This window comes from Chiloscyllium plagiosum, chromosome 37 (genome assembly GCF_004010195.1).
Source record: "Chiloscyllium plagiosum isolate BGI_BamShark_2017 chromosome 37, ASM401019v2, whole genome shotgun sequence".
NCBI lineage: Eukaryota > Metazoa > Chordata > Chondrichthyes > Orectolobiformes > Hemiscylliidae > Chiloscyllium > Chiloscyllium plagiosum.
The window spans coordinates 2,919,064-2,946,844 of NC_057746.1; the positions used below are offsets into that span (position 1 = coordinate 2,919,064).

Below are 27,781 nucleotides of genomic sequence, written 5' to 3' on the forward strand. Positions count from 1 at the left end.
AACAACTGTTCTGGGTGAGTTATGATTCACTTCCAGAGTAGATAGAATTTGAACACAGACCTTCCAGAGGTAGGAACATTACTACCGAGCCATAACTCCCCCTTTTGATTCAGATTTCATGAGCTGCCATGCTGGCTTCTAAACCTGTATCCTCAGGCTATTTATCTGGTCCATTTGCAATCCAGTGACATTGTTGCTGTGCCAAAGACCACATGGCAAGGCGAATGGGACCTCGCCTTCAGTCACAAGAGGATTTGATAATAGGAGTAACATGGCTTTGCTTGAGTTGTAAAGAACTTTGGTTATACTCTACCTTAGTATTGTGTGCAGTTTTAGTTCTATTAACTTAAGGAGGATTTTGCCAAAGGCGAAGGTTCACTGGATCTGTTCCCCAGTTGGCAAGACTGTTCTATCAAGAGAGATTGGGGAACCCAAACCTTTACTTTCACTAGTTCTGAAGAGCAAGGGATGAGTTCATAGAAACCTACAAAATACTTAAAAGGATAGACAGGTTTATTATTGTCTAAAAGTGTGGCACTGGAAAAGCACAGCACGTCAGGCAGCATCAAGGAGAAGGAGAGTCAATGTTTCAGGCTTAAGTCTTTCATCACTAATGTGGGGGTGGGGCTGGAGGTGACAGAGTGTGGCCTTGAGCTTCGGCAGGGCCTCCTACTGGGACAGTAGGTGGCAATGTGTGGCTGCAAGCATGGAGCGGAGGGAGAACTGTTTTTAGAGGCTTTGAATTTGCTGCAGTCACTGAGCATTTCAGGGAACATCTCTGGAACAGGTGAACTAAACAACCCCACCGTCAAATGGCTGACCACTTTAACACTCCCTCCTACTCCCCCAAGGACATGCAAGTCCTGGTCCTCCTCCACCATTAAAACCAAGCCACCCAACAACTGGAGGAAGAAGGCCTCATCTTATGCCTTAGGATCTTTCAACTACATGGTATCAACATCGACTTCATTAGTTTCTAAATCTCCCCTACCCCCACCACATCCCAGATCCGACCCTCCAACTCAGCACCACCCTCTGTTCTACCTGTCCATCTTCCTTCATACCGATCTGCTCCCCCCCGCCACTGACCTACCGCAATTACATATGCATTCACCTATTGCTTTCCCAGCCACCTTTTCCCACAGCTCCACCCCTACCTACCTATTTATCTCTCTATCCTCCTCCCCCCCCAGATTCCCGATGAAGGGATTATGCCCGAAATCGCGACTCTTAAGCTCCTCGGATGCTGCCTGACCTGCTGTGCTTTTCCAGGCCACACTTTTCGACTCTGACTCTCCAGCATCTGCAGTCCTCACTTTCTCCAGGTTAATCATTGGTAAGAAGTTCCTTCTGGTCGAGGAGTCGAGAATCTGAAGGCATAATTTCAGTGTCTCAAATAGGCACTCTGTACTGAGATGAAGATTTCTTTTTACACTCAGGGTTGTGAATTTTGGGATTTCTCTATCCAAGAGGACTGAGGAAATTCATTCATTCAGTATGTTCACAGTACAGAGTGACAGACTGCCAAATAACAATTGCATTAAGGCATATGGAAATATTGTGGGAAAATGGCATTGAAGTGGGTAATCAGTTTGAATGATGGGGCTGCTTGACAAGCTAAATGGCCTTTTTCTGCTCCTATCTTCCTATCAATGTGCACTCTCATGAATAAACCCTATATGCGGGAGGTCTCTAATAAAGCCTCTGCAGTGTTGGACCTCTGAGAACATCACCAAATCTACATGGAAGACAATCCCTTATACTGGGATGTGCCACAATGGTTTCACCTGCACCTCTTCTCATATATACCATCTCCACACAGACTTGGAGCCAGGTCATCTGCTCCTATTGCACTGACAGCTATCTTTGTTTACTCTCCAGTGCTCACACAGGGAGAGCTGTCGTTCCAAAGCACTGTCTGTCTCAGCACGATCTGTCTCAAACCTCTCCCACCATCAAGCCAATCATTTCAAGACAGTCAACTTAACCTTTGAACTGATTTATCAAACATTACCAAATGAAGACGTCAATATGTACAGAAGCTCCTGATTATGTACAGATGCCGCTGTTTTCTTGGAAGGATTTCCTTAGTCACAGGAAGAAGGTGATTCAGGAGAATATGTATCAGGACGTTCCCAATTGTGAATAACAGTGAAATACTTCAATAGCATCTGCCGTATAATTATCTGGAGGTCGTGTTGGATTAGTGGAGAAACTAACAATTCATGATTGACTTAGTTTACTTGTAATCACACAATTCAAGTATATTCACTAACATTATATTTTGCCTAAGTTTAGCTAATGCAGCTCCTTTCTCTATCCATCCATGGGGAATGGGCATCACTGGCTGATCATATATTGTCTGCCCCGAGTTGCTCTTGAGTAGGTGGCAGTTAGCTGACTTCTTGAACCAGTGCATTCGAGTTGACCCCTAATGTTCTTAGGAAGGGAATTCCAGGATTTTGACTCAGTGACAGGGAAGGAACAACGTTATATTTCCAGGGCAGAATGTTACTTGTTTGGAGGGGAACTTTCAGGAGGTGGTGTTCCCATCTATCTGCTGCCCTTGTCATTCCAGATGGAAGTGGCTGTAGGTTTGGAAAGTGATATCTAAAGATCTGTGGATTTCTGCATGGCCTCTTGTAGATAGTACACATTACTGCTGCTGAGCATGGTGGTGAAGGAAGTGGATGGTTATGGATGTGTTGCCAATCAAGTGTACTGCTTTGTCCTAGTTGATTCTTGAGTGTTGTTGGAGCTACAGCAATCCAGGCAAGTGGTGAGTATTCCATCACACCCCTGAATTGTGTCATGTAGATGGTGAACAGGCTTTGGGGAATCGGGGGTGAGTAACTTGCCTAGGCTCTAGAACATTACAGCGCAGTACAGGCCCTTTGGCCCTCAATGTTGCGCCGACATTTGGAACCAATCTGAAACCCATCTAACCTACAGTATTCCATTCTTGTCCATATGCCTATTCAATGACCATTTAAATGCACTTAAAGTGGTGAGTCTACTATTGTCATAGGCAGTGCGCTCTACGCCTGTACTACTCTCTGAGTAAAGAAACCACCTCTAATCTCTGTCCTATATCTATCACCCCTCAATTTAAATCTATGTCCCCTCATGCTAGTCATCACCATCCAAGGAAAAAGGCTCTCACTGTCCAACCTATCCAATCCTCTGATTATCTTATATACCTCAATTAAGTCACCTCTCAACCTTCTCTCTAATGAAACAACCTCAAGTCCCTCAGCCTTTTCTCATAAGACCTTCTCTTCATACCAGGCAACATCTTAATAAGTCTTCTCTGAACCATTTCCAAAGCTTCCACATCCTTCCTATAATGCAATGACCAGAACTGCATGCAATACTTCAAATATGGCCGCACCAGAGTTTGTACAGCTGCAGCATGATCTCATGGTTCTGAAACTCAATCCCTCTACCAGTAAAAGCTAACACATCGTATGCCTTCTTAATAACCCTATCAACCTGGGTCACAACTTTCAAGGATCTATGTACCTGAACACCAAGATCTCTCTGCTCATCTACACTATCAACAATTTTACCACTAGCCAGCCCAGTACTCTGTATTCCAATTACTCCTTCTAAACTCTGACCTGCTGTTGTAGCAACTATTTATTTGTTGAGTCTGGTCAGTGATAATGCTTGGGAATATTAGAGTGGGGGATTTAGAGATGGTAACACCATTGACTGTCAAGTGTCAGTACTTAGGTTGTCTCTTATTGGAGATGGGCATTGCCTGGTATATCTGTGTTGCTACTTATCAGCCCAATCCTGATATTGCCCAGATATTGTTGCATTTAAACATAGATTTCTTCAGTACCTGAGAAGTTATGATTGGTGCTGAATGTTGTGTAATAATTGACAAACATACCCACGTCTGATGTTATGACAGAGGGAAGGTCATAGAGTCATACAGCATGGAGACAGGCTCCTTGTTGCAACCAGACCATGCTAAACATAATCCCAAAATAAACTAGCCTCATTGGAGCAGCTGAAGATGGGTGAGCCTAGGACACTACCCTGAGGAATTTCTGCAAAGCTGCCCTGGAGCTGGGATGACAGACCTCAGCCATCTTCCTATGTGCCAGGTATGACACCAACCAGCAGAGAGTTTCTCTCCTTATACTCAGTTTTGTTGGGGTTCTTTGGTGCCATATTTGGTCAAATGTGACCTTGATATCAAGGACAGTGGTATGGTGTGAGCTGGGAACTCCAGAGCGTGGCTCTGATGGCGGTGTGCTGTAGCAATGAAGAAGGAAAATCTGGACTCTCTTTAAATGTTTAAAAAATTTTATTCTAAGTTAATTTGAATGCTGCCTATGTAGGGGCGACAATCCACATTTTTCACTATATTTTATATTGAATGTATGTGACAATGAAAGATATTCTAATATCAAGAATAGGGATATTTGTAGAACATTCTCCTCCAGTGAGTTGTTAAAATGTCCACCACCATTCATGATTGGATGTATTGATCTGCAGAACTTAGATCTGATCCATTGCTTGTGGGATTGTTTAGCCTCGTGTATAACTTGTTGCTTATGTTATTTGGCATGGATATAATCCTGTTTAGTAGCTTCACCCAGTTGTCACCTCATTTTTAGGTATGCGTAATGCTGCTTCTGGCATGCCATCGCATACTCTCTGTTGAACCAGGGTTGAGTGGGGGAATATGCCAGACCATGAGGTTGAAGATTGTGCTGGAATACAATTCTGCTGCTGTTGATTTCCCACAGCAACTCGTAGATGCCCAGTCTTGAGTTGCTAGATCTGTTGGAAGTCTGTCTCTTTGGTACAGTAATAGTGCCACACAACAAGTTGGAAGGTATTCTCAATGTGAAGGCAGGACTTTGTCTCTGCAATGATTGTGTAGTGGTCACTCTTACCAATACTGTCATGCAGTGCAGCCAGCAGATAGGTAAGGATGATGTGATATATGTTTTTTTGTCTTGTTGATTCCCTCACCACCTGCCACAGATCCAATTTATCAGCAATGTCATTTAGGACCTGACCAACTTGATGGGTAATGCTGCGTCCAAGCCAATCTTCTTGGTGGACGTTGAAATCCCCCACCCAGAGTACATTTTGTGGCCTTGCCAATCTCATTGTTTCCTTCAACTATTGCTCAATGTTGAAGGTGATTCATCACCTGAGATGTACTTGCTAATCAGCAGGAGGTTTCCTTGCTGATGTTTAACCTGAAGCCATGAGACTTCATGGGGTCTGAACTCAATGTTGAGGATTTCCAAAGCAAACCCCTCCCTCAGGACCTCCACTGGGTCTGTCCTGTCAGTGTTGACGGTGGTGTCTGAGACATTGTATGCAAGGTATGATTCCATAAGTGTAACTTTGTCAAGCTGTTACTTGACTAGTCCACAAAACAGCTCACCCAATTTTGGCCCTGGTTCCCAGATAATTAGTCAGAATTTTGAGTATAGGAGTTGGGACATCATGTTATGGCTGTACAAGACATTGGTGAGGCCACTTTTAGAATACTGCATTCAACTCTGGACACCCTTCTGTAGGAAGAATATTGTTAAACTTGAGAGGTTCCAGAAAAGGGTTACAAGAATGAAGCTGGGACTGGAGATTTTGAGTTATAGGGAGATGCTGAATAGGCTGTGGCTTTTCTTTTCCCTGGAGCATTACAGGCCGAGGGGTGACCTTATAGAAGTTTATAAAATTATGAGGACTTTGGGACAGGCAACAACACAAAGTGGCCGAGCAGAGACTGATAACCAAATTCAATACCCATGGGGATGGTCTCAACTGGGACCTTGGGTTCGTGTCACACTACAGGTGACCCCCACTGCACTACATACTCCCGTGTGCATGCGCGCACACACACACACACTCATAGACAAGCTCTCTCTCATATGCTCACACATACCCACACTCACACCCACACACAACACCCTCTCACAGACCTATACCCCATTACATTCACACACCTACGCATACACACACACTCTCACAGACACACCCCGACATGCACACCCTCACTCGGTCTCCCCTGCATGCGCGCGCGCACACACAGGTTTGTAGGGTGAATTTGTACTTGCAGAATTACGTTATTTTGCTCAAAAACTGCATAAAACAATGTAACATTCTGTAAATCTCACTTTAGAAATAGAATCAGTCTGACCTAACATTGGGATACAGACAGACTTTAACTTCACACCTTCAATGCATTATCTAAGCTGAGGTGGCACCTACTGTTAAAGTTATTTTGAGAATATAACTTTAAGAGAGTTCTGGGATTTGCATATGATGGAACCGAAACTAACACGATCATTCTAAAGGGTGAAAGACTTAAGCTAAATTTGTTTAATATCACATTCCATGACACAGCAATCCTGTTACTATAAATTCTGTCTTATGATTCTGCTCCACAACCACCTGATGGAGAAGCAGCACTTCGAAAGCTAGTGCCTCCAAATAAACCTGTTGGATTCTCACCTGGTGTTGTGTGATTGTCAACTTTATCTCCAGCAGTATTTTTCCCTACAGCTGAGAGCCAGGTCACCTTTTACCTTGATCAAGTATCCCATTATGCAGCAGTATGTCAAGTTCCACAGTTACTACTTCCACAGTTCTTTCCTTGTTGATCTCCCACCTAAGGAGGTGCACATCCTTCTGGAAAAGGACGCATACTCATACATGCCTGTTCATCGTAGGGGTTGTCATGGGCGATCCAGTAGATGATCACCAGCTTTTGGAGTGGAAAATATGGTAGGAACAAACTGTGCACAACAACAGCCTGTAGTTCTCTATATGATACAAAGTATCAAGATTATGATAGTAAAGGTGACGAGCCCAATGACTAAGGAGGATCCCCACTTACCCAGCCAGGCAACATCAAAAGACCACCCGGAATCAAAAAGGGAGCTCAATTTCTTGACATCCATGTGAATGTGAGTCACCAAATCAAAATTTTAGAATTGTCACATATGTAGGTACAGCATTCCCAAACAACAACAGCACAAATGCCACCCTCCTTGGATAACAGAAAATCCAAGGCCAAGCAATTCTGAAGGGCCACTGTTCTAACTGCAACTAGCTCAGCATTGATCTCAATCAGGACTTCAGCGGTATCATTGGCCACAATTTCCAATACGGTTTTTAATTTGCCCAATTCTTGGGAATGCAGATAGATTCCGATAGGAGGGGAAGACATCCCTACCCAAGTGAGGGATCTCTTGGGTTTTGGGGTGAAAGTAACCCATCCAAAACTCTGCTGCAAGGTACTACATATCCCATACACCATGACACTCATCGATTTGAGGGAAGCCAGAGGAGAGAGTCTGAAGACAGCAAATCAAATAGGTGCCCTTGGAAGAGGTTATGTTGTGATCTCTGCCCCTCCATAACTTGGGAACCATGGTCTTTCCACAGTGAGTCTTATTAAGGACACCAGTCCAATTAAACTAAAGGTGACCTCAGCTCGTCAAATTTTGGATTGGTTCAGTCCAGAGGATAACAAAAGAACATTGACTAGATCCCACAGAAGTGTCAGTAGAGATGTTCCCGTCTTGTGTGAAGCAAATGGTATTGCTAACAATGTTATTAAAGACTACAAAGAAAGGGGGCATTTGGGATCTGTTATAGTTGGGTTGGTACTAATCTCAAAATCAGGCCAGATGATACTATGCTGACTTCCACTCCTGCATGTCCTCATCGGGTTCACCTGAAAAGTTTTGGCGTATTAGCCATTTGGCAACTTCAGGCCACAAGGGGATACCCCCCTCTGAATGGTTCGGCATAAGGGCATCCAATAGGCAGTTTCTTTTCCCGCCAAACGAGCGCTTTGATAGGCCAGATACAAAAAAATATTGTGGTGTATTGATCGTCTTGTCGCTTTGTTCCCGTTACAAAGGGAAAGCTGTTTTTCTGAGCAATATCTCTGGCACCCGAAGTTTCTCTAAAAGCCCAACCTGAGACTCTAGGCACCAGTGCAAGGGGTTCTGCCCAAGGGAAAAATACACTCTGCCTCCCTGACCCTGTTTGGCAAGCCCGGTGTGTTATACGAGAATTGTCAGTAATCTTGATAAGGGATCAGAAGCAATTCAGATCACATCTCTGTATGATACATGCCCGCAACCTGACCCCTCCTTTCACAGAAAACCCTTTTAGTTTTCATATTTTCCCCTGCGATGGAGTCCATCCGGGTCGTGATCACCCCTCACGTCCCTGAGGAGCTCTGCAAGGGAATACTGGAAAACCACCTGACAGCGGAAGCTGAACTTAGAAGAACCAACATTACAAAGTATCTGATACTCTTTTTTGACCTCTGACTGCGGATGGTTAACTCTCCCCAGACCCTGACCCATCCTTTGCACATTCCAACTAAAAACATGTTAGAGTGCGATACACATTGTATTGTGTCATCATTACATATCTGACGGGTACTTTTGGCACGATCATCACAAGGCCTACATCTCGTTTGCAAGCTGAGGAGGTTTTGGAATTGCATCCACAGCGTTCTCATCATTGTTTTAGTAGTTGCCGAGTTGGTGGGGTTATGCATTTTACAGTTGGTCGCATCCTTCCAATTTAACTGCAGTTCGGGTTGTCAGTAACATTTGATATGGTCCCTTCCGTCTAGGAGAGAGAGAGAGAGAGAACCTTTGTCAAAAGACTTAACATACACTAAATCACCAGGTCTAAAAAGGTGTGTGTTTAACCCATGGGGTTTGGCATGGCCTCTACAACCTTTGAATGATTGGCCCGGGCTTCTTCGCTCAGTGCTCGAGCGTACTGTAGGGTTTTCCCATCTACCCACATCAGGGCTACTTTTAATGTCGACGGAGGGGGTCAGGTCTTCCAATAAGAGTTTTAAATGGGGTTCCACCAGTGGTTCTATTAACCTGGTTTCGAAGGGTATGCAGGGTATTGGCAAGGCTGCAAGGGTATTTTTTTAGCACCCTGTTACTTGTTCCATTATTCCTGAATGTACTGGAGTTGATAGGGGAGATGAACTTTCCACACAATTCCCAATACAACACACAGTGCTGTTGCTGTTTTCCCAGTAACGTGGGTATCCCTGATACTATTCATTTTTCCCGATATTCTAAGTCGGGGGATTATATCTTTCATACAACATTTTACTCCTGTTCGGGCATTAGCCCTTCTAGTGGGAAATGCCTCTATCCATCCAAAGAACATATCTACTTATGAGCAGTATGTATTTAAACCCTCCCGAGGGAGTCATATGGACAAAATCAATCTGCAAGTTCCCAAGTGACCCTTAAGGGATGGATAGATGATCAAAATGTGCAGGAGTCCTTCCTCTATGATACTGTTGGCAAATAACGCAGGTTTCGGCTGTGTTTTAAGATAGCAGATATACTGGGAGCAAACCATTGTTAGGCAATTTGATGTAGCGTCCCTCTTTTTCCTATATGTCCCTGCCCGTGTGCCAGCAGGCAAGAGCATGGAGGAGAGAATGCAGACAGACCACCCTACCAACAGGATGCCGCAAAAGACCAAAAGTAGTATCAGAGGAGCATCCAGCATGAGCCCGGAAATTGCATTCCATCTTTGCAGCCGCTTCCTCCACAAGCTGCTGTAAGTTTGACGGTGGATGGGACAGTGACCGCATGTGTCCAAGCAGCCTCACGGGCGTCAGCATCTGCAGCAGCGTAGCCGTGGGAAACCTCGGTGATGTAAGCTGCACATTTGACAACCGCCAAACGTGCAAAGCACTGCCCACAATAGGTTGTTGATAAGAGTCGCATGTTGAATAGGTTTGCTGGATGAGATAATAAACCCACGATTCTTTCAGAGTGTACCAAAGTCATGGACCACACCAAAGACATAACGGGAATCAGTATAAATAGTAACAAATTTTCCCATGGCAAGGGTACATGCACGAGTAAGGGCAAAGAGTTCAGCAACTTGGGCTGACGTTCCGGACGGGAGAGCACACGATTCTAGCGTTTCGAAGGGAGTAACGACCACATAGCCAGCAAGAAAACAATCAGAGGTGGACGCATGGATGAGCCATCCGTGAACAGGACAATGTCAGGATTGTCAAGAGGCGAGGAAGATAAATTAGGGCGAGAAGAGGCCACGGGGCTACCACCTGGAGGCAGTCATGGTGGTAGGATTTCAAGTCAGAGGAAGAAGAAAGGAGGGGAGCAGGATTCACTGAAGGGGCATGGTGGAATGATAGATTTGGCTTGGACAACAGCATGACCTCGCACCCAGTCTTACAGGCTGCAATGTAATGCTGAATAGCAGTCGAATTGAAAAGGAGCAAAACGGCATGAGGGGTCATAACAGTACAATGGCGATCCAGAACAACAGGCTTTGCCTTTTCCAGCATGGTCGCAGCGGCAACAGCGCAGAGGCAGGATGGCAGGCCACGGACCACCGGAAGTAACTGAGAGGACTAATAGACCACTGGTCACTTCAAACTGCCATGGTTTTGGGCAAAGACTCCACTTGTGAAACCCTCTCATTCGTTAACATAGAGGATGAAAGGCCTACAATAATCGGGTAATCCCAAGGCTGGGGCCTGTGTCATAGTAGTACAAAGTTTCTCAAATGCTCACAGCCGCTCAGGGATCCGATTAATAGAATGAGGCTGACCCTGGAGGGTAACCTGATGCAAAATCGCATCCATGCACGGATATTCAGGCACCCATTGGCAGCAATTGTTCGCCATGCCAAAAAAAGACAGCATCTCCTGTTGTGTCGAGGGTCGTGGGATGTTGAGAATAGCAGTAACATGATCAGGACCCAGGCAACTGCTACTGTTCTCCAGCATGCAGCCGAGATATTGTACCGAGGTCTGACATCTAAGTAAAACAGCAAACTTGTTTGTATCATTGTATAAATATTGGCTGTCTGTTCGGCTCGGGAGAGTGCTGTAGGACAGTGAAGACTGTGGCAGCATCTTGGAGAATTCACAGTAAAATAAAGCTTCTTAAAACAAGACTCAAAGTCTCAGACTAAGTCATTTCCACAACAACAACTTTGCTTGTGTTACTTCAATTACATGCAGCACTCAATTAATCTTGAATACAATAAATCAAGATAGAGAAAAGTACAGTGCAACAACTCTCTTTGTTCCCGATGTTGCTCAAGGACAGAGAGACTAATGAGCTTAATATACACTCTCTATATTTCATCAAGCTATAATTATACAATGTGTCTTTATCTCCAGCAGTATTTTTCCACTACAGCTGTGAGCATGAGAGCCAGGTCAGCTTTTATTGTGGTCAAATATCCCATCGTGCAGTAGTATGTTAAGTTCTTACAACTTCCACACTCTATGATAATAAGGAGGACTTTGCAGAGTTAACAGGGTTTTACTGGTATGGTTTGCTTGGTACTGTAACATTATGTGACTCTGCTTAGCTTCATTTGACAAAGAAACATGATGAATTACACAGAGTGCAGATGAAACCCTAATGTTTGAGACTGCGAGCTGTAAGGATGAGAGGTCCTTATTTAGCTTCTGTGTAGCTTATGTCCAGGCTTCCAAGGTGGAAAAAGACAGAGGTGGCATATTCCTGCCCTTTCACTCTTCCCAAGAAACGATAACCAAAGCTGTGTCCTTGTACTGGTCTGTTTTACTTTTTTCTTGAAGTGCATCAATTAATTAAATGTAACCTTTGTATGTGAGTTAGTTCTGCAAATTTGCACATTATTACAAATGTATAATCCTTTGCAATTTTAACATATCCTGTGTAACAATTTGATGAGATTAGTGTTTTCTATTTGGTACTTCCTCATCTTATTATTAATTTTGCTTTTAAAATGTAACTTTTTTCAAACATTCAAATGCAGCAGAAGCAAAACACACATTAAATAATAGATGTAGGTTTGCTTACTGAGCTGGAAAGTTCATTTCCAGAGGCTGGAGGGCCAATGAAGATGTTACCTAGATTAGATTAGATTAATTTACTTACAGTATGGAAACAGGTCCTTCGGCCCAACAAGTCCACACCGACCCTCCGAAGAGGAACCCACCCAGACCTATTCCCCTACATTTACCCCTGACTAATGCACCTAACGCAATGGGCGATTTAGCATGGCCAATTCACCTAATCTGCACATTTTTGGACTGTGGGAGGAAACTAGAGCACCTGGAGGAAACCCACGCAGACACAGGGAGATTATGCAAACTCCACACAGACAGTTGCATGAGGCGGGAATTGAACCCGGGTCTCTAGGGTGAGGCAGCAGTGCTAACCACTTTGCCACCCATACTAGTATGGTGCCGAAATTTTGCTTTTAAAATGTAACTTTTTCCAAACATTCAAATGCAGCAGAAGCAAAACACACATTAAATAATGGATGTAAGTTTACTCGCTGAACTGGAAGGGTTAATTTCCAGAGGCTGGAGGGCCACTGAAGATGTTACCTAGTAGGGTGACGAAACGTCTGGAAATGAACCTTCCAGCTCAGCAAGCAAACCTACATCCAGAACCTCAACATGAGGAACAAATCTTCTCAAAACTAGCTAACATTAAATAATGGTTGACTCTAAGGAAAAAGCAAATGGTCAGTGATAAATAAGTGATTTAATAGGAACTTCACCAATTAAACAAATATTGAGACAATAGTATCAAGGGTATTAATCATTGGGTCCTTTGTTTCCTTTAACAGTAAAGAACCTTTCAAAATATCCTGTTATCTGAATTATTTTTATTCACCTGTTAGATGTGGGTGTTGCTGACTGGCAAGTACTTTTATTGCCTATCCATAGTTGTCCTCGTAAAGGTGGTGATGAGCTGCCTTCTTAAATTGTTGCAGTTCATGTGGTATAGATAAACTCACAATTAAGGAAGGAATTCCAAGTTGCTGACACAGCAATAAGGAGATGACAACCTAATGGTATTATTCGTGGACTGTTAATCCAGATACCCAGGTAATGTTCTGGGGACCTGGGTTTGAATCTCACCACAGTAGACGGTGGAATTTGAATTTAATAAAAATCTGTGATTAAAAGTTTAGTGATGGCCATTAATCCATTGTCAATTGTTGTAAAATTTCATCAGGTTCACTAATGTCCTCTCAAATGTGAAAAAAAACATTCATGGAGTCTTGATGTATGTAAGATTCCCCCTGCTTTGTAGCCCTCACCTGGAATACTATTAGGGCTTTAGCCTTTGTTGTTTCCCATATGTTTGATTGCTGTTGCAGCTTTCTCATGACGGTGACTCATCCATGGATTCTACTACAGGGCACTGGGGGGTTGATCGGAGGGGAACAGCCATCCTTATGGATTCAGGGTTAAGGAGTTGTTCATGTTGATAGGGTTGTTAGGAAAGCATACGGTGTGATAGTTTTTATTGGTAGATGGATTGAGTTTTGGAGCCGTGAGGTCATGTTGCAGCTGTACAAAATTCTGGTGCGGCTGCACTTGGAGAATGACGTACAGTTCTGGTCGCTGCATTATGGGAAGGACGTGGAAGCATTGGAAAGGGTGCAGAGGGGATTTACTAGGATGTTGCCTGGTATGGAGGAAAGATCTTATGAGGAAAGGCTGAGGGACTTGAGGCTGTTTTCGTTAGAGAGAAGGTTAGGGTAGATGCTGAACATTGTTTTGTTTGTCTGTTGTTTTTTCAGTCTTCTGTATAGACATGTGTCTCACAATAAATTCATTGTTTAGCTTAATCCAAGCGATCCAATTTCTTAGCCTGTTGTGGTTTTTCACACCAAAATACTCAGGCTGTGTACACAATATATTGGTAAATGTCATTGTCAGCTGGGATACTTTACCCGGTATCTAATGGGATAGTGTAAACATGGAAAGATTATTTCAAATTAAATATGGAGAAGTTAATCCCTTTAATTAATATCTGAGTTTTTTTAAATCTAATAAGGATTGCTGCATCTATCACTCTTTCAGACAGTAAGTTCCATATTCTTACTACCTCCTGAGTTAAATAGGACTTTAAAACTCTGCTCCTTGGTTATCGACCTCACTGCTCAGGGAAGTAAGAGCGAAACAATCCCATTCACTGCCTCTGTCACTTCCCCGCCTTCCACTAACCCACTGGGACAAACTTCCATTAACCTGCCCTAGCCCTGAACTCACATCATCCTTTACTTTCTCTCCTAGTTCCCCTCCTGCTCCCTCTGAATTCATCTTGCCCATGAGATGCACCTTCTGGTTCCCATGTTAGCTTATGTAGTTCAGAGTTTTCTCTCTTCAGGTGTTGTCCCTTTCTCCTTTCAATCTGCCATTATCACCGTCTCCTGAAACAAAATCCCCTGACCCCTTTGTCCTTGAAATCTAATGTCTTATCTCTAATTTTTCTTTAATTTTCCATGTTCTTGAGCCTACAGTTGCCTCCCAATTTCTGCAAAAGTGCTTAGAGTCAAGTAAGACATGGGGAACAAAGTGAGGGGCAAGAAGCTGGCACAGATGTCTGGTGAAGACCTTCATTCCAGCACAGAGATACTCATTGGATACTCAATGCGGTGGCAGGGGAAGGTGCCAGGATGGGAGGGTGGGTTGTAGGGGGGCGTGGACCTGACCAGGTAGTCACAGAGGTCTTTGCGAAAGGCGGAAAGGGGCGGAAAGGGATTCCTGCCACCGCAGGAACTGTAAAACCTGCGCCCACACCTCCTCCCTCACCTCTATCCAAGGCTCTAAAGAATCCCCTGCCACCGCAGGAACTGTAAAACCTGCGCCCACACCTCCTCCCTCACCTTATCCAAGGCCCTAAAGGATCCCCTGCAGGAACTGTAAAACCTGCGCCCACACCTCCTCCCTCACCTCTATCCAAGGCCTTAAAGGAGCCTTCCACATCCATCAAAGTTTTACCTGTACATCCACTCATATCATTTATTGTATCCGTTGCTCCCGATGCGGTCTCCTCTACATTGGGGAGACTGGGCGCCTCCTAGCAGAGCGCTTTAGGGAACATCTCTGGGACACCCGCACCAATCAACCACACCGCCCCGTGGCCCAATATTTCAACTCCCCCTCCCACTCTGCCGAGGACATGGAGGTCCTGGGCCTCCTTCACCGCCGCTCCCTCACCACCAGACACCTGGAGGAAGAATGCCTCATCTGCCGCCTCGGAACACTTCAACCCCCCTCCTCTAGCTTATCTCTCCACGCTTCAGGCTCTCTGCCTTTATTCCTGATGAAGGGCTTTTGCCCTAAACGTCGATTTCGCTGCTCCTTGGATGCTGCCCGAACTGCTGTGCTCTTCCAGCACCACTAATCCAGAATTAGATACAAAGGTACCTAGGTACATAATCTTAGTTACAAAGCAGAAACATAAGGAAAACAAAATTTAAAAATTAAACATTACAGTCCTTCTTACTAAAAAAAGTTGAAAAACTAAGAAACACAGTCAACACCACAGTCCATAAGCGCGTGGCAACCTTTGACACCCCACATGGGCTCAACCTACCCCATTTTGAGTTCAACCTCACCTTGCAGCACGATCCTGCTCTCGCCACTAGCTGCCTTGGCCAGCCTGGTGCAATCTACATTTGCTATCGCCACAAAGAAAGAAAAGATGAAGATGAAAGAGAAAATAAGAAAGAAAAGGAGAAACAAGGATGTCGCCAGCCTGATGTTCGGGAGCGGACAAGCTGAAGAACCAGACGCTACCTGCCTTGCCCTTGCTGCCATTTTAAATGGACAAATCTGACTGGCTGACAAACACATCCAAAACTAAACATTCCACACTGTTGTCAGTTTGAAAGCCTCTGAGGATGAAGAATGCTATTCCATACTAGAAATCTGTCAAACCAAATTGGACCGAACAGTCTGTTTCCTTATTTTTAAAATTGTTTTATTGACTCTATAAACCAGGGAAACTGATACAACAGCTGCAATAAGTGAGGTTTCCCTCAGATCAGACAATGACAAGTTTAAACCCCCACCTGATCTGCTGTTCAAACTCACCTCCATTTCCCCGGTCAGTTTCCCAGGTTTCAGGAAACTCAATGTTGGTCCAGAAATATTTGGATTGACTGTGAGAGACGTCAATCAGAGAGCCCACCCACTCTGCCCATTGTCTCCTCTTCCTCTTCCAGAGCTGGTTCACTTCCTATAGGGACTGAAAACCGAGTGAGGAGATGGTGAGTGAAGGGGCAGCTTTTATACAAATTGTATCCCACAATATCCACACGAATCTTCAGGCAGTCTGACTATCCTGTGGGCAGTCAGGGGTGGAAATGTCCCTTATGCTGTGTGAGAAGATCCAGCTGAGAGAGCTGTTTACTCGGTGCTTTGTGCTGAACTGTTTGACTGGAGCTGTGTGTTGGATACTGAGTGTGTTTATTGGAAGCATTTCCCTCTGATTTCCAGACTGAGTTTTGTTGATGGCTCATTCCTGAATAGGAGAAGGTGAGGTGTAATTATCTGAAAGGTGTAGAGCGTCTGAGGATTCTTACTGATTTCCTGGTGTTGAGTTCTGTGTGTGTTTTGGGGAGCTGGTTATTATCCTGTGGCCTGAAAATGGTCACTGCTTTCTTGGTGTTGAGATTTGGATTTTTTCTGTCTTTCAAATCCATCCCGTGGTTTCCCATCAGCCTATCTCTGTATTATCCTCAGGAAGGGAAAAACAAAGACCTGCATTTATATGGAGCCTTTTACAGCTACCAAATACTCCAACGCTTGGTACTGCCAACAAAGTATTTTTAAAATGTAGTCACTTTGACTACAACGTTTCTTACATTACAATGTGTGCACAGCAAGCTGCCACAAAACGGCAATATGATAATGACCCAGATAAACTGTTTTCTTGTTGGAGTTGATTTTGAAATTAATGTTGACCAGTTCATAAGGGATAACTCCACTGTTCTTCAAACTATTGCCATGGGATCTGTACCAACATCTCAGAGAGAGCAGAAGGGGCCTCGTTTGAGATCCCATCTAAAAAAATGGCTCCTCTGAAAGTTGGGCTTGGCCAGATTCCTTTTGTATTGGCCCAATCTGTGATTATGTCTGATTCTAAGAAGGGTTCTCCAGTATAACCCTGGGCCACACAATCATTTCTCAATTTGGTCAGGAGTGGGGACAAGGTTCACTCACATGAGAGACTGATGACACTGCCTCAACTGATCTACTGCTGAAATCCATATCCATACATTTGCAGGCTCTGGATTCAACTATTCTGGTGGTCTTGTGGCTGCGCTCATATAAAATCATGCAATGATCCCAGTTTAGACAGGCCATTTGGTCCATTGTGTCTATGCTGTCTCTCTGCAGGAGGTACTAACTCACTTTCTCTTGAATGTATTTTTATATTTAACACATCAAAGATAAAGCTACTGTTTGCCAATACCTTACATGGTCATAGTGAATTGACAACTTACCTTACTCGCTACCTGACTACCTTTTCCATTGTCCTCACAGTACCTGAAAAGGTTGGGCAGAGAAAATAAAAAACTATAGCCATGTGTCTCCTCCCTTTCACAATCCACCGTGGAACAGTCATAATTGAGACGTCAACCTTTTTAGTAAATGAGGGGTATTGGGAGGAAATCATGTTTCCTTTTCCTATTTTACAGAAGGATTGCCCTGTACTACACCAGAAAATACAGAGAGGATAGACACTATAGATAGATCCTGACCATCACCCAAGGAACATCTGCACAACTGCGGGAAGTCATCAAGTCCCTTCACAGTATTGCTCAATCCAGAAAAGGTCGGACAGGGAAACTATCATCTGGAAATCAATCGGGTCAGGAGAGTTTTGACATATCATCCAATCTCCGTGTACATCAACGCATTCACACAGGAGAGAAACCATTCACATGTGAGGTGTGTGACAAATCATTCACAGACTCATCGACCCTCTGCCAACACCAATGTATCCACACAGGGGAGAAATTATTCCCATGTCAGGTGTGTGAGAAATCATTCTCATCGTCATCGACCCTCCAGGCACATAAACTGGTCACTGGCCTTCCATCAGATCCAGTCTTTCTGAAGGTTCAGCTGTGGGTGATCAGTGAGGGTGAGGCTAGGAAGAAGTGTGAGTGGGTTCCAAGTGTGGTGAGAGCTTCAATCATTCATTGAGCCTCGTGAACCATTGACTCATTCATACTGATGAGAGACTGTTCAAGTGTGAGTTGTGTGAGGCTCATAAGATCTCCTAAAACACAAGGTATTTCTGTTATCTGAATGTTAACTTATTCGGGTCACTTCATGGAGGTTGAACAATTCATGTGTGAGGTGTGCGGCCAAGCTTTCCAACACAAATCAATACTCATGACTCATAGATACATTCACTTTATGCAGAAGCCATTCAAGTGTAAGGTGTGTGATCAAAGTTTTGCACATTCATCAGGCCTGGTGAATCACCAGCGTACCCACACTGGGGAGAGACCATTCACATGCACTGTGTGTGACAAATCCTTCTCACGGAAATCGAGGCTGCTGCTGCATCACAGGATTCACACTGGCGAGAAACCATATACCTGTGAGGTGTGTGCCCAATCATTTACGGAACCATCAAACCTCCGCTCACACCAACGTGTTCACACGGGAGAGAAGCCGTACAGATGTGAGGTGTGCAACAAACTATTTTCACAATCATCGACACTTCTGCTCCATCGCAGGATTCATACCGGAGAGAAACCATACACCTGTCAGATGTGCAACAAACCATTTGCAGACCCTTCTAATCTCCGTGCACATCAACGCATTCACACAGGTGAGAAGCCCTTCAAATGTGAAGTGTGTAACCAGGGATTTGCACAATCATCAGGCCTGGTGAAACATCGCCGCATTCACACTGGAGAGAAACCATTCACGTGTGACGTGTGTCACAAATCATTCTCGCAGTCGTCGACCTTCCTTGAACACCAATATATTCACACTGGGGAGAAACCATTCACATGTAAAGTTTGCATGAAATCATTCACGTCATCATCCACTCTTCGTGTACATCAACGCATTCACACAGGAGAGAAACCATTCACTTGTGAGGTGTGTGACAAATCATTCACAGACTCATCAACCCTCCGCAAACACCAACGTATCCACACAGGGGAGAAACCATTCCTATGCCAAGTGTGTGAGAAAGCATTCTCATCCTCATCAACCCTCCAGGCACATAAACACGTTCACACCGGGGAGAAACCATTTATGTGCAAAGTGTGTGAGAAATCATTCTCACAGTCATCGAACCTTCGTACTCACCAACGTATTCACACAGGGGAGAAACCTTTCAGATGTGTGATGTGTGATGAGTCATTCTCAAGGTCATCTGTCCTTCTTGTACATCAGAGGATTCACACAGGGGAGAGACCATTTATATGTGACGTTTGTAACAAATCATTCCTGACATCATCAGACCTCCTTCTCCATCAGAGGATTCACACAGGGGAGAAACCATTCACTTGTCAAGTGTGCAGTAAGTCATTCTCGAGATCATCAAATCTCTTGCTCCATCAGAGAATTCACACGGGGGAGAAACCATTCACATGTGAGGTGTGTGGCAAATCATTCTCAAGGTCATCAATTCTCCTAGTCCATCAGAGGATTCATACGGGGGAGAAACCATTCAACTGTGAATTATGCGATAAATCTTTCACACAGTCATCTACCCTCCTTGTACATCAACACATTCACACAGGTGAGAAACCATTCATGTGTGAGGTATGTGAGAAATCATTTTCATCATCATCAGATTTATGCAAACACCAACGTATTCACACAGGAGAGAAACCGTTTAAGTGTGAAATGTGTGACAAGTCTTTCCCAGATTCATCAAATCTCCGCAGACATCAACGCATTCACACTGCGAAGGAACTATTCAGGTGTGAAGTATGTGACATGGCTTTCACCCAATCAGCATATCTCCTGGTCCATCTGTGCACTCACACAAGAGAAACCCCATCAATGTAAATTCTGCAATAAATGCTTTTATGCAATTCTTGGATCTCCAGGATCATCATGGAAACTACATGGCCAACTTCTTGCTCAGTCTGCCCTCAGAATGTGAATCTGTACCCAGTCTCACTGTGCAGGGTGTTCAGTGGGAGTGGGATACAGAACAAGAAGCAGCTTTCACTCCCATCAAACAACTAGTGATGACATCACCAGTGCTGAGGGATTGTGATGTCAACAATGCAGTCACCCTGCAGTGTGATGTCAGTGAAACAGGACTTGGAGTAACCCCCATGCAGTGAGGACAACCCGTTATGTTTGTCTCCAGAGTGTGAACACAAACTGAACAACACTAAACAGATGGAGAAAGATGGATGAGATATATCTCCATCCTCCTGGTTCTCACCTTCCACCCCACCAACCTCCAGATACATCATATTTCCGCCATTTCTGCCACCTATATACTGACCCCACCACCAGAGATATATTTCCATCTCCACCCCTATCTGCTTTCCGGAGAGACCATTCACTCCGCAACTCCCTTCTTAGGTCCACGCCTCCCACCAACCCACCCTCCACTCTTGGCACCTTCCCCTGCCACTGCAAGAAGTGTAAAACCTGTGCCCACACCTCCCCCCTCACCTCTGTCCAAGGTCCCAAAGGTTCCTTCCATATCTGACAAAGATTCACCTGTACTTCCACACATGTCATCTGTTGTGTCCATTTCTCCCAATGTGGTCTCCTGTACATCGGGGAGACAGGACACCAACTTGCGGACCATTTCAGAGAACATCTCCGGACACCCAAACCAAACAACCCCACCACCCTGTGGCTGAACACTTTAACTCCCCCTCCCACTCTACCAAGGACGAGCAGGTCCTGGGCCTCCTCCACTGCCAAACCCTAACCACCCGAGGCCTGGAGGAGGAACGCCTCATCTTCCACCTTGGGACCCTCCAACCACACGGGATCAATGTGGATTTCACCAGTTTACTCATTTCCCCTTCCCCTACCTTATCCTAGGTCCAACCTTCCAACTTGGCACTGCCCACTTGAACTGTCCTATCTGTCCCTCTTCCTCCCCACCCTCCCCTCCAACCTATCACCCCCTCGTTTATCTACCTATCACTTTCACAGCTACCACCTCCCCATTTATCTCTCAGTCCCTTTAGATCACTAGTCTCATTCCTGGAAAAGAGCTTATGCTCGAAATATCAGTTTTCCTGCTCCTCGGATGCTACCTGACCGGCTGTGCTTTTCCAGCACTACACTCTTTGACTCAGATCTCCAACATCTGCAGTCCTCGCTTTCTCCTTATTGATTTTTCTTGTCAGGATTTCAACCAGTACCTGTTTGGAAGAGAGAATTTAGCCACAAGATAATTAAGAATATTTTTGTCAAGCCACTTCTTCAAGGGAAGCAGAGGTACATCACTGACACTGTTGAGAACTGCTCTGTCTTTAAAGGAAGTTGATACTAATACACAGTATGAAATCTTCCAGATTCAACCAGAAGCAACAGCATGACATGCTCTGGAAATCATCAACCCAGCAGATATCTTGGATCTGACAAAACAGACATCTTCCTCAGACCATTAAACTACACAGCAAGGTGAATGTAACAGGCATTTGTGATGAAAGGATGGCCTGAAACCATCCAGGATATCCCTGTAACTAACAGAGTATTGAACCAACAGAGAATAGTTGATCACCTGAGATGGTGTCCTGTTCAAAGGGTAATTTTCTGTAGAGAAGAGAAAAGAGATACTGAAACACATTCCACACAAACCATCAAGGAATCAATGATAGTCTGAGGAAGATAAGAGAAGTGCTCTCCTGGCCAAACATGAGCAATGAGATGAAGGACCACATCAGCCAGTAGCAATATTTGTGATGAACATCGAGCTAAACATGATAAAGAGCGGCTCATGACTTGTGACATCCCAGGCAGCCTTTGGATGAAACTTGGAGTAGATCTCTTCGTTCACTGGAACTCATAACCTTATCACAGTCAACTACTATTCATATGGCGAAAAGTGTGGTGCTGGAAAAGCACAGCCGGTCAGGGAGCATCCGAGGAGCAGCAGAGTCAACGCTTCAAGCATAAGCGCGTCATCAGGAATTCCTGATGAAGAGCTTATGCTTAAAATGTCAACTCACCTGCTCCTCGGATGCTGGCTGACCGCCTGTGCTTTTCCAGCACCACATTTTTCAACTCTGATTTCCACCATCTGCAGTCCTCACTTTCTACTATTCATATGGTGGGGATTTATACAAGTTGCTGTCATTGCATAGTTCAGGCATTATAGCAGTCATTTTTAATTCATGCATGAAGAATTCAGTAACTTCTTGAGTGTTTGGGAAATTTAGCACAACATACTATCTCCACAGCAGTGAGAATTGCCAAAGGGATAATCTACAAATCAATTAGATCAAGCATAGATGTGTTCAAGGCAATCTTTGGAAAAACACAACAGTTGAAGTCAGGGATAATTATTCTGTTAAGTGACCGATGTCACATTCCACCAGACTCCTCTTCCAATCAGCCAAAACTTGTTGAGGGTAGAATTAGTAACATTAGAAAGTGACACGATAAAAGTGAAATGATAGCAAAAGTTTAATTTGATGAAGCTGCTGGTGAACTGGTCAGAGTGCAGACATTCACTGTATTCAACAGAAGCCAGCTCACTTGACTACTTGGGATGTGTGGAGAGACATTTTCACCTCAGTTGTACTTGGTGAAAGTCAATGATAAGATAAATTGTCACGTAATAGATAACACTGCAAATGGAGGGGCAGACAGCCAATGAAGCAGATCTGATTTCACCAAGTGAGCAAGACACTTGATGACTATCAGTTCCAGAAGTGGACTATTTGCCAACCAATGCAACAATTAATCATCATCAATATTCTTCAATTGGCAACAATGTTCTCCTAAAAGGCATTGTTGCATCTGGAACCAACAGCCACTGTACAAAAAGACAATAACAACTCATACATGTACCATAAGGTGACCTGAATGCTTTAAAGATAATGTGTGCGATAAGGAATAGGGACAGACAAACTTGAAACAGGATAGCAAGAACAGTTTTTTAAAAAAATTCATGTGTGATTCTTGATGAATTATGTGTGTAGAGGCACTCACAAATTGTAATGCATGCAGTCTTTTTCCTTTTGTAAGAAAATGGGAATGTTTTTATGAAACTCTTCACATTGTGGCTTCCTATATTAATGTGACCTCAATGTTATTATGTAAATAAACTGTTTGGGCCAAGTAGCAATTTTACACACCACATGGTACATTGTTTAAAATTCAAATTATTCCAAATATTTCCAGAGCAATATGAGTTTTCAGAAACTTGGGAAACTGACTGGAGAAATAGAGGTGACTCTGAGCAGCAGATCAGATGAGGATTTAAACTAATCATTGTCCCATCTGAATAAAATCTCACTTTGTGCAACTGCTGTCTCAGTTCCCCTGGTAAACACTTGACAGAGATTTCCAGTTTGGGAATAGCACTGTTTATCCTCAGAGGGTTTCAAGCTGAGAACATCAGTATGGGATGTGTCATCTCAGATGTGTTTGACAACAGATCAGAAGAGGAAGATCCACAGCATTCAAGGCTGCAATCCCACGCAGTGATGGCATCAGCATGTGCACAGGAGCAAAGAGGTTGTGTCAGAGGAACACAGGAGATAGAGGAATACGAGGCAGGTCTCATAAAAAAAAGCATGCAGAGAGATGTAGTAGCTGAGCTTTTATTTGTTATTTCTACCATATACAACTGATAAAGTAAAAATTAGATTAGATTAGATTACTTACAGTGTGGAAACAGGCCCTTCGGCCCAACAAGTCCACACCGACCCGCCGAAGCGCAACCCACCCAGACCCATTCCCCTACATTTACCTCTTCACCTAACACTACGGCAATTTAGCTTGGCCAATTCACCTAACCTGCACATTTTTGGATTGTGGGAGGAAACCGGAGCACCCGGAGGAAACCCACGCAGACACAGGGAGAATGTGCAAACTCCACACAGAGAGTCGCCAGAGACAGTGTTCCTCCAGAACCAAGGTACTACACGGACAGCACAAACTTCTCAATTATGCACAGGGTGGCATAAATGCATAGAAGTGCAAAACACACAAATTAAAGTGTAATAAGAGAATGATAATTAATAGACATTGTTCTAGCAGCAATCTGAAGTCGTGCAAAGAATTTCAGGTGGGAAAGAAAGTGATCATACAATATTAAGGAGCCTGATGGCCTGGGGAAGAAACTGTTGCAGTGGATGTGAGAGACCGAATGCTCCGGTATCTTCTGCCAGATGGCAGGAGGGAGACGAGTTTGATTGAGGGGTGTGTGGGGTTGTCCACTCCTCTCTAAGCCTTTCGGATGAGGCATATCTGTAAATATCTGTAGTGGAAGGAAGAGAGACCCTGATGATCTTCTCGGCTGTCCTCACTATGCTTTGTAGGGTCTTACGATCCGAGATTGTGCAATTCCTGAACCATGCAGTGATGCAGCAGTTCTAGATACTCTCAATGAACCCTTTGTAGAATGTGGTGAGGATGGGGTGTGGGAGATGGACTTTCCTCAGCTGACGCAGAAAGTAGAGATGCTGCTGAGCTTTCTTGGCTATGGATTTGGTGTTGAGGGACCAGGTGAGATTCTCTGCCAGGTGGATGCCAAGAAATTTGGTGCTCTTCACAATCTCCACAGGGGAGCTGTCGATGTCCAATGGAGAGTGGTCGCTCCATGCCCTCCTGAAGTCAACAACCATCTCTTTTGTCCATGTTCAGAGAGAGGTTGTTGACTCTGCACCAGTCTGTTAGCCAGTGCACCTCCTCTCTGTATGCTGACTCATTGTTGCTGCTGATGAGACCCATTACAGTCATGTCATCAGTGAACTTGATGATGTGATTCGAATTTATGGGAGAGAAACTAGACACAGGTGACAGTTCAGGGCTAGGGCCGGGAGGAGTATTGATGTAAGTTTGTCCATAGGGGGTGGGTTAGTGGAACAGAGGGAAGTGGCAGAGGCATTTGATGGGATTGTTTCATTATGCAGAAGTCAGAAACTGGGGAGCAGATATTTCCTGTGCAGAAGTCAGAAACCGGGAAGTAGATATAAAGTCATTGATGGAAGGATTAGAGGGGGGTTGAGGAGCGATATTTTTCACCCAGAGATGGTGATGGTCTGGAACTCTGTCTGAAATACTGATAGAGACAGAAATCACTCATAACATTTAAAAACCTCAGAAAAGAACTTGAAGGAAGAATGTCCCCACATTTAAAATGGGTATGGAATAACTCCACACAGACACTGTTCCATCAAGCACTCAGAGAGAAGGTGCAAAACAAGTCAGATATAAAGTCAAGCTTAGAAATTACTGGCAAAGCTCAGCAGGTCTGGCAGTATCTGTAGAGAGAAATCAGAGTTAACATTTCAGGTCAAGACAGGTAATGGGAAAATGTTCTGCTGCTGCTCTTAGCTATTCTTGTGAAGGGGTATGTTGGCATGCAATAAAATCTTGATCTTTTTTACATCAACCTTATACTGGAGAGAGTGGGCAGAGGGGCACCCTCATACATCCAAAGGCTTTATTCTTTTCCACAGATATTATTGTCTGAGGGAGAGAGAAAGGTGGAAAGAATTTAGCATGTTATGAGCTTTTAATTCCCCATGAGTTTTCTTGTTAACAGCTTCATTGTCATAGCATTACTTCTGGCTCTCTCTGTCCTTCAAACTTATGCATCACATCTGCTGTCTTCTATTTGATCATAATGTTTTTTTTAAGAAGGATGTACTTCTGTATGTGCTTAACCATTTACATGCTCATAAAAGAGCCAATCTAACATGCAATCTTGAGATTGAAGAAAAGGGTATTTTCATTAAACTTTTGCTCATCTGGATAAACGTAATGTCCTGGATTTTCTCGTGTCCAGAAAATTGTTTTTCCTGTGTAGATCAGAGGTGCACCACTGTTAGATACAATCCCCCAGCCCACTGCCTCCACCGGACCCAACACCAACCCTTCCAGCCAGCAGTCCCTCCAATTTTCTTCCCAGCTGTGTGGTCCTCTGAGGCCTGCACGCAGTAATGCCTTTTGGACATGCAAGTCAATGCTGTGATCAGTATGTGATGCCAATCACCATACATGGAACATCGGAGCAGTATGCAGTTAGAAGCAATGTTGTTTACACTCACATTGGGATGCTTTGCACTCTGACTACCAAACGACTTGGCACCTCACCCCTACCCATTTGGTATTCATACCCCCTGGCTCTCTATCCACCCAGCACCCTAAGACTGCTCAAAATTGCTGAAAATACCTCAGCAGGTCTGGCAGCATCAGTGGAGAGAAATCAGCATTGACATTTCAGGTCCAGTGACCCTCAGAACGGAGAAACTTAACACAGCTCTCCCCTTACCTACTTTTGCCAGCAGCTCTAAAAGTAGCTGTCAGGACTTTTACATTTCAGAATAATGCAGCTGACTGATTTGAAAAGGTGTGTGATCTACCTTCCTCTGATAGTTCTGTGCAACAAAAGGACTGTCAGATTTCACATTTCTGAGGGAAACCTGAGCAGAATCTCCAATCAGAAATGTGGAGCACCCTTCTTTCATTAAAAAAAGGCCAGAAATTGTTACTCCTCAGGAAATCCATCCTAATAGAAATAAGCGCCATCTTTCACACTCAGTTGGCCCACACAACTACAAATTATAGAGTAGGGAAGGAGAGATAGATCACATTAAAGTGTATAAGTGAGGAGTATCTGGTGAATGATCCAGTGGTTGTCTTGGTCAAATGTTCCTCTGCTAGCCATGATGTTTCTGTGTAAAATAACAGTCATTAATTTGTTTTTTTTTTCCCCTTGAGATGATGGTGTTGAGCAAAACGTATGCAATAAAAAGTGTCTTCAGTCAGTCTGCCCCTCATATGCCTCAATCTGCAGACAGGACTTGAAGCTTTCCAGGAGGTTTGGAGAAAGAGAGAGAGCAAGGCTAAGCAGCCACTGCTGCTTGAACTTAATTAAGCAGCAACTCATACTTTGCCAAATATGTCTTTAATGCACAAAAGGGTCATGTGGCTTGCTCTCTATTGTCAGGGAGTTGAAATTGAAATAAGGTTGATTTTCATGTCTTCCAAAAGGGAGCACAATTAGCTCATACCGGCAAGATGTGCTGAGTGATTGTCTTCTGGACCACTCGATTAGACAGCTGAAACTCAAATCCCTGTCTTAATGTTTTGTTAATGGCCCCATAGATCGAGTCTTCCATATTCCTACGGGTTTTATTGTCTTTACAGGCCCTGTGTCTCCATCTCAATGAAATGGAGTGTATAGAGGGATGCAAATTGGAGCAGCCGTTTCTGATTCTAATTTCTAGTCATCCTGCTTAGCCTGTGGCTCTTTCTTTAAAAAAAAGTATTTTTAAAAGTTCAAGTTGAAGCTTCCAGAAACTGGATTAAAATCAATTTCAAAGAGCACATCTTCATGACACTGAAACAGATAAACACATCCACTTGTTGCAGCATGACATCATCCTCTTCAGCCTTCTCTCTAGATTCTTCTAATGTATTCTCAATCACCATTGTATTTATCTTTTTGGTGTTCCGACTCACTCCACATCCTAAAATTCTTGATTTTACTTCATCCACAATATTTTAGCATCACTTCTGATTCTGTTAAGTAGTGCTGTGACTTCAGCAAGTTTGTTATATTCTTGCCTTGAATTTTCTCCCTTGAGTTACATTTAATTCTCTGAATATTTGTGTATACATTAAATATTTTTGTTGATGGTACACAGTTGAATCCTCTCTTCACTTGAAACATAGAGGGAAATTGAGAAACAAACTTGTAAGGAGATCTCAGCTATCTGTAAGAATAATAGGGTTGTTATGGTCGGGGATTTTAACTTTCCAAACATC

At 43.9% G+C, this 27,781-nt stretch overlaps 2 protein-coding genes and 1 long non-coding RNA gene across 7 annotated transcripts in view; 2 read left to right on the forward strand and 1 right to left on the reverse strand.

Moving 5' to 3' along the window:
- LOC122541578 (zinc finger protein 271-like) overlaps positions 1-27,781 on the forward strand; it is a 652,600-nt gene that overhangs the window by 211,349 nt on the left and 413,470 nt on the right. The gene's annotated exons all lie outside the window — the stretch shown is intronic.
- LOC122541652 lies at positions 6,803-16,023 on the reverse strand. Its single transcript, XR_006309633.1, has 2 exons — positions 15,911-16,023; positions 6,803-8,628 (listed from the first exon to the last, which is right to left on the reverse strand). It is a non-coding gene; the product is annotated as an uncharacterized LOC122541652 (long non-coding RNA).
- LOC122541581 (zinc finger protein 271-like) lies at positions 16,048-20,478 on the forward strand. 2 transcript variants are annotated; one of them, XM_043678419.1, is made up of 2 exons: positions 16,048-16,086; positions 17,521-20,478. In XM_043678419.1, the coding sequence occupies exon 2, from the start codon at positions 18,137-18,139 to the stop codon at positions 19,862-19,864; it is 1,728 nt and encodes a 575-aa protein (XP_043534354.1). In that variant the 5' UTR covers positions 16,048-16,086; positions 17,521-18,136; the 3' UTR covers positions 19,865-20,478. The 2 variants fall into 2 exon arrangements, with proteins under 2 accessions (XP_043534354.1, XP_043534355.1); XM_043678420.1 differs by lacking the exon at positions 16,048-16,086 and adding an exon at positions 16,262-16,354.

What these genes read in the sequence shown, in the direction of transcription:
- LOC122541581 (XM_043678419.1), top strand. Translation starts at nt 18,137, where the DNA reads ATGTTAACTTATTCGGGTCACTTCATGGAGGTTGAACAATTCATGTGT.